Source organism: Sphaeramia orbicularis, chromosome 6, assembly GCF_902148855.1.
Source record: "Sphaeramia orbicularis chromosome 6, fSphaOr1.1, whole genome shotgun sequence".
Lineage (NCBI taxonomy): Eukaryota > Metazoa > Chordata > Actinopteri > Kurtiformes > Apogonidae > Sphaeramia > Sphaeramia orbicularis.
Genome location: NC_043962.1, coordinates 51,669,717 through 51,683,604, shown reverse-complemented (window position 1 = coordinate 51,683,604; position 13,888 = coordinate 51,669,717). Strand labels below are relative to the sequence as shown.

The 13,888-nt window shown below is 39.5% G+C and overlaps 1 protein-coding gene across 1 annotated transcript in view; it reads left to right on the top strand.

Moving 5' to 3' along the window:
• Positions 1-13,888, top strand: part of cftr (CF transmembrane conductance regulator) — a 132,868-nt gene that overhangs the window by 7,184 nt on the left and 111,796 nt on the right. The window contains 1 exon segment of the mRNA XM_030135578.1: positions 1,415-1,525. Coding sequence (XP_029991438.1) covers positions 1,415-1,525 — 111 coding nt within the window.

The following is a 13,888-nucleotide window of genomic DNA, read 5'->3' as shown; positions in this document are numbered from 1 at the left end:
TCCATCCATCCATTCTCTTCCGCTTATCCGGGGCCGGGTCGCGGGGGTAACAGTCTAAGCAGGGATGCCCAGACCTCCCTCTCCCCAGACACCTCCTCCAGCTCTTCCGGGGGGATCCCGAGGCGTTCCCAGGCCAGCCGAGAGACATAGTCTCTCCAACGTGTCCTGGGTCTTCCCCGAGGTCTCCTCCCGGTGGGACATGCCCGGAACACCTCCCCAGGGAGGCGTCCAGGAGGCATCCGAAACAGATGCCCGAGCCACCTCAGCTGGCCCCTCTCGACGCAGAGGAGCAGCGGCTCTACTCTGAGCTCCTCCCTGGTGACTGAGCTCCTCACCCTATCCCTAAGGGTGCGCCCAGCAAATACAAGTGCTCTTTCAAATGGATTCTGACATTATCTGTTTTTGCACTCTATTTATTACCCCGCCCCCTGAAAGGGAGGCAAGGGGTATTGTTTTTGGTTCGGTATGTTTGTTTGTTTCTTAACACTTTAGCAGCAAAGCTATTGGTTCAGTTCATACCAAACTGGGTTTATAGATTGCTAGTGACCCAGAATAGATGTCATTACATTTTGGGAAAGATAGGTCAAAGTTCAAATTTTTTAGGATTTTTAAAAATTTTCCCATTTACTTATAAAGGGTGAAATACGTGCAAGGTTGCATGCTAGTTGTGCTTGACACCACTTGTTTATTTATTGATTTATTTATTAAAGTCCCAGTAAAAAGTGTGGAGTTTGTTTGTTTGTTTATGCATAATGATGTTTCTTATGTAAACAGTAATCTCGGGAGGCTGCCTTCCTCCTGAAAAGCCAAGGTTATTTTGATAGCTCATCTATGGAGCATCAAACCGTAGCTTTGAGCTCATTGGTCCTCTGCACCAGACATAAACACTCAAGAATGTCTTTCAGTGGACGTAAAATTATTATTATGTGCCGTTTTCCAGGAAATAACCAACTGTAAAATATACCATTCAGTCTTTTTTTGTTGCTCATGTTGTCGCCATTTCACTAGATATTCAGGTATAGGGGATATGAAGGGGTGTCAAATGTCCAGACATTCTTTACTCCAGTAGAAGTATTTGAAAATACTGTAGTAAAAATGGAACTACTGATTTGTCTTATTTCATCAAGTAAAAGTTCAAAAGCACAAGCTCTGATATGCACTTAAAGAGAAAAAAAAATGCTACAATGCAAAATAAAAAGTAATGAATAATTCACCTTAATGCATAAAAGTACAGATATTTGTATTAAACCACTGAAAGTAAAAGCAAAAAGTTGTCTGTTATGGCAAAAAAACCAAAGTAAATCTGAGATGGTTTGCCCCCTATGCATGTCAGACTATAATTGTTAACACTTTATTCTTAAGAGTTTATATTTTTACCTGATTCTAAGAGTTTGTTTTATCTGTTTTTGTGCAGGTGGACATCACCACTGCTGAGGAAAGGCTTCAGGAAAAAGTTAGACCTGACCGATGTGTACAAAGCTCCTTCTTTTGACCTGGCAGACAACCTCTCAGAACGACTGGAGAGGTTAGTGTTGACAGTTTCTCTGATTTATGCTCTTTAACGTTTTTATGTAATGCAGAATGACACGAAATCACTATGCTGTTGAACCCATTGGATAAAAACATGGATTTCGATGATATCGGTGTGTCTATACAGGGGGAACAATTGTATTTGCAGTCATCTAGTTAAATCTGACAAAGTTAACACACATGTAAAGACAGCTCAATTAGAATACAATACACAAAACAATGTTACCATTCTTGCTAGAGGCACTTTGTCCATAGGTTTGTGTTGTGCCCAAAAACAATATGTGAAATAGGTGAAATCTTGCAGATATGACTTGAATTGCAGAGGGAATGGTTCAACTAACAAACAGCTAAAACATAACACTCTGATAACAGCAACACTTCATCTGCAAAGACATCAATATGAGCCCTGCAATGAACTGGTGACACGTCCAGGGTGTACCCCACCTTCCCTCAATAGTAGGTGGGATAGGCACCCTTGTGACCCCCTCGAGGATATAGCGGTTCAGAAAATGAATGAATGAAGATGTCAATATGTAGAAGAAGCTACAACACAGGCTGCTATCTTGAAGATGTTTTTGATGTACAGAGAACTCAGATATGAGTTTTATACTGATGATCTTCATTAATATATTGGAAATCATAACATTTTCTGATTAGTTGAGATAGAACTGTTCCACATTTTTATATCAGCTTTTAAAAAACACCATAGGCTGACATCTACTAATAAATCAAAAATATTTGTTAAATTGTTCACAAATATTAATTATATAATATATAGTAATTTTATTCAAGTATTTTTCTTAATGATAAACTAACCTTGTTCATAGAGGCAGAGTTTGAACAGACTTGATAACAAAAACAACTGAGTAGTTTACCTTTAGAAAAAAAAACACTTCAATAAAATTACATAATTTGGAGTCTTAAACAATTGATACAGACCTCAGCTTCTGTTTATCAGATCGCATGCCAAATAGAACTTTTAATATCTGTTGTGTCAGGCTTTGACTGGCAAATTGGTCCGACAGCCCTCTTGCCTAGAGAGTTGGAGTTTCAGAGTAGTAGTTTATTTTAAAAAATACTATTTTTATGGTCACACAGCTCCATTGTAGTTGTGGTTAATAGGTTATACTAACAAGACTGTAAAATCACTTTGTTGCTCCATGTTTGATGAAGTTTACCATTTTATCAAAACAGTAAACTAACACTTAGCAGCTCAAAGTCACCTTTGATCCCTCAGACTCTGGTAGTTATGTCCCTTTCAAAAGGTTACGGACACTTCTGGTTCCAAAAAGCCAACATAGCTGTGGTCAAATCACAAAATACTATCTTCAAAACAAGAGTTCAGAAACCACTGGGCGACCACTCTAAGGTTAGAAGTGAAGATGAAACGACAAGAGTAGGGATGCTCTGATCTGACATTTGCTTCTGGGATCGGCCCCGATACAGATTTAAAATCTATATCAGGTATTGTGACAATTGTTAACCTTTCCTGCTCGGCTCGTCCGACCGTAGTCAGCGAGCACAGGGGAGATTTCCTCCAGGGCCGATGTCGGGGTTAACTCCCTTACAGCAATACTGGAATACAGCAGACTCGGATCCTTGAATCAGACAGAAGCTTTTATTTCATACACTGTATATAGATGTTAGCTTACACTTTTCTTTTTCTCTGTCCCTCTTACACACGCACACTCAAAACACACACATACACCAATCTCATAACACAATGGACCGATCCATAGTGGCCTATTATTCCATCCAGACCTCTTTTGTACCTGTGTCACTGCTGGCATTAGGGAGCTGAGAATGACATCTGTATTGAATCAGCTCCATGTCAACAGTTATAATCTGAACTCACACTGTCTAATAGATGAAGACTAGGCATCCTTTGTCTTGTCCCACGTCTAGTTGTCTGTCTTTTCCTTGAATGTGTACTATAAATTAGGGATGTCCGATATTGGCTTTTTTGCAAAAAACCGATATGCCGATATTGTCCAATGCTTAATTTCCGATTCCGATATCTACCGATATCGCTGCCGATATATGTGGGATATTAAACTAATTTTAGGTAACATCACATATCTCCTGTCATGGAATTAACACATCATGCCTAATTTTATTGTGATGCCCCATTGGATGCATTCTCAAATGCAACAAGGCTTTTAAAATGTAAACACTGTCTGTGCAAAGAATACATACTTGAACTTAACTCTTTCCCCGCCAGAGCATTTTCCAGTGAGTTGGTAGCCAGCGCCAGCCTTTTTGGTCATTTTCACTAATATTTGGAGGCTGACTGAAAATGTTGTGTTAGGAGTATGTGAACACTGAATACATCAAAAGAAAGAACAGACCTTCAACTTTTAAACACAAGAAAGGATTTTATTCTATCTTCATTTGTTTGTGAGATATGAACATTTGAATATTAGTCATTTTCAGGAAAAAACTGAATTTTGAGCAAAAAACTGAGAAAACTGCATTTTTTTTCCAAAGATATTGATTTTCAAGATAAAATTGATTTCTTATTTACATTTTTGACTCTTTCTCATTTACCAACAGTAACACTGTATTCCAAATCACAAAATAAAATAATAATAACAACAATAATTATAACAGCTCTAAGATATCCCATCATTCCACAAAATATTAGAGGAATCTACACCAAACTTTAGACCAAACATCTTCTAAAGCACCAGGTTCCTTCTAAACTTATCACATTTACATACATCAGTTATAAGTCTAACACATAGTAGTTTAGTTTTTTGATATAAACACTTCAATATTCCTCATTTTCAAGAAAAAAAAGAAACAAATGCACTAAATACTGTAGATTTATGGCCTTTGCTTGGTTGCACCAGGTCCTCCTGTTGGATCACCTGCTGTGTTTGATCTGGAAATAATTATATGGACATCTAGTTATTTATCTATGTATGAATATATGTATTTATTTATTTATTTCATACTAAAGCCAAATCAAACAGTGTCTTACCTGTGTCCCTGCTGACATTATACAGCTGAATCTGTTCTGTGTCCTCAGTCTGAATCTGAACTCACTCTAACAGATAAACACTAGCTGTCCTTTGTCTTGTCCCATGTCTGTGTGTCTGTCTTCTCCTTGAATGTCCTCTATAGATGTCTCTTTTCTCTTCCTCCTGTCTGTCATTTTCTCTGTGTCGCTCCGTGCCCCCCCCATTTCGTGTCGGACCTGAGCCGCTCCGTGTTTCCCGTGTTCCGTGTCCGTCTCCCTCACCTTCTATTTCTCCGTTCCTGTCTCTAAATGGTTCTTCTGTAGCTCCATCATATACTGAGTTGTCAGACTCTGTCTCCATAGTCATCTTTAAGGCTTTTGAAACTGCGTGCGCTTCCTGCACAGTCTGCATTTCCTCATTCAGTGACTGCCGCTGGATGCGTTGCCATGGGATACGGAGACTCCAGTGCGAAAACGTTAAACCCGGTCCGTCATTTTTCCGAAAAAGCTGCTTAATTGTTTGTTTTTGGACTAGGGAAAGTAATTCACACGATCCGCAACAGCTTCAACTCCAGTATAACAGTGAAAACACGGACTGACGGAAAATCTCGTCATTGTCGGAGAAAGAGTTACATTGTGGAAAAAATGCCATATTTCTTTATTTTGTCTCCCTCCCTCCATGAGTCTATTACAGTGTGGCAACTCTACTGTACAATTTTGAAAACTGCACATTTCTTTCAGCTACAAACAATGCTTCATTTACGCGTCGGTAAATGCCTGCGAAATCAAAGCATTATTTTATCGGTTTTAATGATAGGCAAAAAAACCGATACCGATATTCACCGATATTACATTTTTATGCCAATATCGGGCCGATAATATCGGTGGACCGATATTATCGGACATCCCTACTATAAATGTCTCTGTGTCCAACCTGTGTCCCTCTGTTTCCTCATCTCATCACTGTCTCTACAAATTTCTTCTGAAGTTTCATCATACCTTGAATTTTTGGAGTCTGTGTCCATAATCATATTTAAGGCTTCTGAAGCTGCATATGTTTCCTGCGGAGCCTGCATACTGTCATTCAAAGTGAATGGCTCTGTATACGTTCCTATGGGATATAGGGGATTTGAGTTCGAAAACTTGATAAGCGTTCCCTAATTTTTCAGGAGAAGCTCCTCTCTGTGTGTTTTTGGACTAAGGAAAGTAATTCACATGATCCGCAATATGCCCCCTCTCTCTGTGTTACTGAGTAGGCACCAATCAGTCCAAGGACATAACACAGTCTGGACAGAATGTTATTCTGTTTAAATATTTTGTTTACTAAGCTAGTGAAGCTATTGGTTTATTCAGCTGCTTTTTTATGGGATGTTAAAATTATATTTGCACTAAACCGTTACAATCAGGCAATTTCTGTTTATTTTGAATACCTATCAAGCTGAAGCTATTGGTTTATGTATTGATCTGTTTTATTCAAATTTATACTCCATGATTTACAGGGAAGTATATTCTTGTTTGAATGTTTACCAATTTACCTGTACTTGTGAACTGAGATAGGTTCTCCCAGGTCTTGCTACATAATGGAATGTTAAATTCCTGTTTACACAAATCAAGTTGTTTTACAAAGTTGGTGAAGCTGTTTATTGCACTGGAGTACAGTTATTTAATAAATAGTTGACTACATGTATATGTTTATTTTATTTTACAAAGTTCAGAAAGTTAAGTCAAGTCTGATGTTGCCTTTAACAAAAGAGTGCTGCAGTCTCTTCCACACAGTGGGCCATAGAGGTTATTAGGTAATTCAGCACTGGTATAATTATTTTTTGTATCGGATCGGTATCGGCAGATACTGAACCCCAGGTATTGGAATCTGTATTGGAGGCCAGAAATGCGGCTTGGAGCATCCCTAGACAAGAGATTATTCTAACTCTCTGTATATATTAGGGATGGGTACCAAATTCTTTACTTTCATTGGTACCGACTGAATTCTGTTGGTACTGCTGAGTATTGATTCATGTAAAGTCAAATGGTACCACATTTTGTTACTTGAACGCATCCTCGCATTGTGTGTGTCGGGGCGAGAGTGGAGGAGTGTCTGCCTGACGTGACGATGGCATTGGACGCACAAGAGCATGATTACGTCAGTGGCGGCTTGATGATAACAGCAAGTGTGGCAGATGGAAAGCATTTGAGGGTGTGGCTCCACTTTGCTAAACTTGATGCAGACTGTGCTCGCTGGAATATCTGTAATGCTAAATGTAAAGCCAGCCACAGCAACACCTCAAACCTGAGGAAACACTTAGTCACACATAATATACACCAGAAAGCTGAGTGACCAGTATTGGAAAGCCCCGAAGGAGCACAGGCTATGACTCCCGCACCAGGCACTGTCACTGCACCTGCAGCAGCTGGTGGCTCCTCACCTACAGCCAGCGGCTCCTCACCTACAGCCAGCGGCTACTAACCTACAGCCAGCATCAGGGGAGAAGTGAAAAGAAAAAGCCAGTGTGGAGGTATGTTAATGTTGCTGAAAAAGAGCTGCTGAACATGTGCAGTACAGTTCATGTTAGACGTACATCTATTGTACTAGAGTTTAGAGGAACAGGGGCTCGTTTCTGCACTAGTTCATTAAATCGTTAAGCCCAGCGCAATGCAAAATGCGTCTATTTAATGCATTTTGCGCTATCCCGTTTCTGGGCTCGCTCTTTGTTCGTTAACAACTGACGCAACACAAAATGTGTTCATGCGTTAGTTCGTTAACCCCAATGCAACGCAAAATGCGCTATCCCGTTTCTGGGCTAGTTGGTTAAAAGTGTGTGCTCGCCCAGTTCTTCGCTCCAGGGCTGATTTTAACGCGGACCTCAGAGGTCCGCGTTAGAATGAGTATGTATTCTTGTAGCTTCATTTCACTTCACTTCTGTCATGTATTTCCTTTGAAATATTATTTACATTTGAAAAAGAAGATTTTTAAGAGAAGTTTGACAATATCTTTAATGATATCAGATTTTTCCCATGGACATTTTGTGCAGATAAAAACGAATTTACCAAGTGAGGACACTTCTGCTCACTGAATTGTATTCTCCATCGATTTATGGATAACTATAGATTAGTTCAGGAGAAAGTGTGTGTGGCTTTGAGAGATGAATGAATGAGAACCGTATGGGGGCAGAGCCAGTGAACTGGTGCCACACACACCAGCGGGTTTGTGTGTGTCTGTGCGTGTGGATGAGAGGAACGGAACAGCGTTCAGTTTTTCTATACAATCTGTTTGTCCTGTTGTTCGGCGTGGTTCGCCATCAGTGACTGTTTAGAGTTCTGTAAATAAAGTCACCAGTGCAGAATAAGTGGAGTCATCCTTAGATGTCCAGCCCGACGCACGATATATGTGTTAATAATTCAGTTCAGTGTGTATGTGTGTGTGTGTGTGTTGGGGGGGGCGGGGGTACATGCAGACAACTGAGGGAGTACGTCTATAGTCAGATGAGGGTGAGGAGGTTCATCCAGACAGGTGAGGGTAAGGGAGGAGGTCACAGATCCGGGCTCACAGATATCCCCTAATATGTCTTCATTCTAACCATAACGCTGTCAGATGACTGGAAACAGTGGAGGCGGAGGCATTCATTCTGGGTTAAATAGTGAACACACTTGTTTAGTGCGCCCTTCAGCGTAAATAGTGAGCGAACGATGACTTTGCGAACGCAACGAACGCAGAAACAGATTTTGCGTTCGTGAAGCCTCTGCGTTCGCTGACCCATCATTTGCTCACTATTTGCACTGAAGGGCGTGCAAACGGCTGTGTTCACTATTTAACCCAGAAATGTGCCCCTGATTGGCTGTCCGCCAAGACACGGGACGATCCTTGACCCAAATTAAGACCGTTACTGGTGCCGACTGCAGGCCAATTAAAATCAGACAGCATATGTGAGAGAAGGGCTTTAAGAACAAAAAACGTCTTCAAAGGCCTCGTCTCCTTCAATGCCACAAAATTGCCTGTTTGGACTTTGCAAAAGAGCGCTAAACATGGGACATTGAAAGGTGGAAGAAAGTTTTATTCTCTAAATAGAACATTTTTTACCTTGACAGTCCTCAGATTCAGATTCAGAAAACTTTATTTATCCCATACGGGCAATTCATTTGTGGCTTACAACAGACATCAGCTAACATTTGAAGTGCAATGTGTCAAACATGAATCAGTATGCAAGTACATGATAGGTCACTGGAAGACAATGACAAATAGATACATTAAATAATCAACAATAAATAAACAATAAATATCAATGCAGGCTAAAAGACCCTGTTAGTTCTACTATCATAAAAAATGTCATATAAAATGACTGCTGTCAGAGTTTAAAAGTATGACAGCTGAAGGAATAAAATATTTTGAATATCTGCTGGTTCTCCTCTGAAGTGCAAGGTAGCGCTGGTCTGAAGGCATCCAAGCAAACTTATTGGACAACACATGGTGAGGATCCCTGATGATAGTCTCTGCTTTCCTCGCTACCTGAAGCTCCCAGAGGGAAGACAAGTCCCTTGTCTGACTCCAGTGATCTTGGGATAAGTTTTTACAGTGGCGTGCAGGCTGTTCTTGTCTTTCAAAGTTAAACCACTGAACCGACAGATAAAAGAGGGTGTTAAGAGGCCTTCAATGAATGAAAAATAAAAGTTTTTTTAAGATCTTCTCACTGACATTAAAAGAGTTCAGTCTCCTCATCATATGGATTCTCTGTTGGCCCACTCTTAACCACAGATTCATTATTGGCATCAAACCTGAGCTTACAATAAAAAATAGGACCAATGGCCCTGTAGCTTACCGGCCAAATTAAAAGCTTTGGGAAATGTATCCAGATCCCATTTATTATCCCCCACTTATGTGTATTTATTATATTACAGAAATAGCACATGTTTTGGTCATATTCCAATCAGATTTGTAAAAAATTCAAATTCCAACTTGATATCATTGATACTTACTGATTTATTGGATCAATCCACTTCTTATCTCTTATAATGGGAAAATTTTTCACAGGTGCACCAAATCCAGAATCAGATCCAGATTGAAATGATTTCAATACCTTGTGCTGACATCATCATAAAGAAGCTGTATACCAAGTTTGAAGTCAGTCAGAACTGTAGATTTGGAGAAAAAGATGATTGAAATTTTTTCCCCATAAGAGCCCATGTTAAATTTTCCGTAAGTTCCCAGATCCAGAAGAAGATCCTGATCAGCATGTGGCCATTATGTTTTGGTCATCTCCCCATCCACTGTACTGTAGAAATTTCAACTTGATATCATTTATATTTACTGAGTTATTGTATCGATCCATTTCCTATGTCTTTTAATGGGGAAATTTTTCAAAGTCGCACCAAATCCAGAATCAGACCTGGATCCAAATACTTTCACTGACTTTTGTTGACATTATCATAAAGAAGCTGTGTACCAAGTTTGAAGTCAATTGGAATTGTAGTTTCGGAGAAGAAGACGATTGAAATTTTTGTAACGGACGACAGACGACGACAGACGACGACGCCAGATGCTGCATGACGACAATAGCTTACGACCTGTCAGCCAGTAAGCTAAAAATAGTGCCAAGATATTTATTAGAATCCACAATCTGAACATCTTCACCATGAATCACACTCACTTTGTGGTCATCGTTGTTGCGTCTAAAAATCAATGATCGTGTCTTTAGTTTTTGAAACAAGTCCAGATAATTGTCATCATACAAGCTGACAAAATGTTATAGGGCGGGACCATGATCAGACTTTTACCCCTGAAGGAGGGATAAAAGGACAGTGACATCAGAAAACTTCACAATAAATCTGTCCTCTAAAGAAGTTCTACAGCTGTCAGCGTACATGATGAACAGAAGTGGAGACAATACACAACCATGAGGTGAACCAGTGTTTTATCCTGATGGCTTCCAACATTACTGGCATGACAAGGAGATCCCACTTGAGATGTTTTCTCTGTGGCACAGTGGAGGGGGTGCCATCATGATGTGGGGTGCTATTTCCTTCAGTGGAACAATGAAACCTCAGGTTGTGCAGGGGTGTCAAACGGCGGCTGGCTATGTGAAGATGTTGCAGTGAGCATCCCTCATGACTGAGGGCCCTCGTCTGTGTGTTAATGACTGGATTTTTCAGCAGGACAATGCTGCAGTTCACAATGCCCATCTGACAATGGACTTCTTCCATAGGAATAACGTCACTCTTTTGGACCATTCTGTGTGTTCCCCTGATCTAAATCCAACTGAGAACATTTGGGGATGGATGGCAAGGAACTTAAAAAAATGGACATCAGTTCCAGACTGGATTCAAAATGACTGTCTTACTGCATCCAACCTCAGCAGCGATGGCGTGTTGCAAGAAGCCTTGCTTATGCAGCTCAACAATCCGACAACATTCAAAGACAGAAAGCCTTTGCCATCAGGAGGTCATGACAGTGTGAATACCTGACAGAAAATGACATTGAATCCACATTTTTGCACAGATTTTGGCTTTTAAAGGCTGTGGTCTTAAACTTTTGATCGGCTGATGAACAGTCTATTTTAGTTTAATTGTTATTTTCAATAAATTGCTTACTCAATTTTTTTTGTCTCACTCCCATTTCTTCTTTTTACATTTTGAAACTCTACTTAGAACCCTCTTAAGATCCAACAGTGCAAAACGTAAATTCTTGCAATTTTTCAATTGGTCTTAAAATTTTGATCAGGAGTGTATGTGTGTGTGTGTACATCTATCTATCTATCTATCTATCTATCTATCTATCTATCTATCTATCTATCTATCTATCTATCTATCTATCTATCTATCTATCTATCTATCTATCTATCTATCTATCTATCTATCTATCTATCTATCTATCTATCTATCTATCTATATGTATACATATATATACAGGGTGGGGAAGCAAAATTTACAATATTTTGAGGCAGGGATTGAAAGACAGTGTATGACCAATTAGTTTATTGAAAGTCATGAGAATTTATTTGCCACAAGAAAATTTACATAATAGAAAATGTTTTTATTCTATGTGTCCGTCTTTCTCAATAACTGCCTTCACATGCTTCCTGAAACTTGCGCAAGTGTTCCTCAAATATTCGGGTGACAACTTCTCCCATTCTTCTTTAATAGTATCTTCCAGATTTTCTCGTAATAGTTTTGCTCATAGTCACTCTTCTTTCCATTATAAACAGTCTTTATGGACACTCCAGCTATTTTTGAAATCTCCTTTGGTGTGACGAGTGCATTCAGCAAATCACACACTCTTTGACGTTTGCTTTCCTGATTACTCATATGGGCAAAAGTTTCTGAAAAGGTATGGATAATAGTGTTAGGTATGATTATGACATCAATATATGTTTGGTTTCAAAACAATTGACGTTGTGGCTGCTGAGAAAAAACAACTAAATGTTCATTGTAAATTTTGCTTCCCCACCCTGTATATACATATATACATATATATATATATATATATATATATATATATATATATAAACATCATAAGACAGTGGTAGTGACAGATGTAGATCCCAAGTGATAGCAACATCAGGAAGATGAGACAAGGAACATGAGAGGCTCGAGAAATACCAACTAGTGATTACTAGGGGCAGTAACTCCCAAGCTGAGAGGATGGCGCCAGCAGATACAAGGAACAACATCTGAGACCTCTGTCCAAAAAAGCACAGTCCTAAGAACAGCTAAGATCGTGTGCCGAACCCTCAGGCTCCCAGGCCTCTGGAATATGACCATAGCCTGTAGGAGGCACATCACCACCCAGGTGGGCAACAACAGTTTTTTTTTTAGTTTTTTTCATATTTTTCCATACATGTTAATTGCCCTTTTTCTCCAACCTGTAATAATAATAATGGATTGGATTTCTATGCCGCTTTTCAAGGCATCCTAAGCGCTTACATTATTGATCTATTATTCATTCACTCACACATTCACACACTGGTGGTCAGCTGCTCTGGGGCAGACTGATGGAAGCCTAACTGCCAGTCCACGCCAAACTGCCCCTCTGAACACCACTAAACACTCCTAGACAGTCATAGATGAGTGTGAGTGACACTGGAAGCAAGGCGGGTGAATTGTCTTGCCCAAGAACACAGTGGCACATGACTAGGACAGAGTGGGATTCAGCCCCCCAGTTATCTGACGACCAGCTCTACAGCTGCCCTGTACAAAATCTACTCTGTGATACAGTGCAGTGGTTAACACTCTCCCCTCACAGCGAGAAGGTCCAATGCTGTTTTACTCCCGCTGTCCAAAGACTTAAGGTTGATAAGTAAATCAGTGACTAAATTTACCATAGGTGTGAATGTTGGAGTGAATGGTTATCTATATAACAGCAATGTGATGAACTGTAGACTTGAACTCCCCCTTTATCCTACATCAGGTGGGATTGACCCCAACCCCCCCACAACCCTGCAGACTGTAGAAAATAGATGGATCAACAAGCTTTTCAGACAGGAAGGGGAGGTAAACAGGTCAGTTATAGCTGCACCCTGTGTCTTGACATAGAAGCTAGAAAAAGTAGCTTCACACTTCAGTGCCAGGTTCATCTATATTTAGTCTTTTGGCTGGTTAGTATTTTGGATCAAGAGTTAAAGGTGCATTGGGAAGGTGTATTTTCCCCCCTAAATTTTGACGCCTGCAGCTTTATGTCCTTAAGTGCAATTTGTGGAGAGCATTTATTTTTAGATGTTTATTGCAAGTCACTGTGTCGTTGTCTTTTAGTTGTTTTTGTACTGCGTTTATGCTGCTTATATCTTATAACTTTTATTCTGATTGTATCATTTAATCTGTTACAATCTTCTTGTACTTTGAGAAACCTCTGCACAATAATTTTTTCTATGTACCTGAATGTGTACAAATGGCAAATAAACTATCTTATCTTATCTTATCTTATCTTATTTTATGTTATATTATCTTATCTTATAGTACCTAATAGGCCCATTTCCACCAAAAGCCCAGGAACTTTATTACCAGGAACTTATTTACCAGGAACTTATTTGGGGTAAAAGAGTTCCTGGTAATTGCGTTTCCACCGCACCCCAAAGTTCAGGGTAATTTATTCAAATCAGGTTGATGTATGAGGGAGCAGTAAAAGAAACTGTCGTCCAGTTCATGTACATTCACAAACTAACCTCTAGCACAATAAAATGACACAGTACTTAAGTGGACGGGTTGGGTTTAACATTTTACTGGTTGTTGAATCACTTAATCCATCTGGAATACATTTTAAATGAAGTTAACCATCATTACATATTCTTAATTTGTATTTAAAAATGATAGAACATGTATTTTCAACTTCTCATTCCTTAAACTCAATCACATCCAACTTTAAGTGTGATGGATGGTTCTTTTTCATTTCTCTTGTTTTATAGATATAGTCCA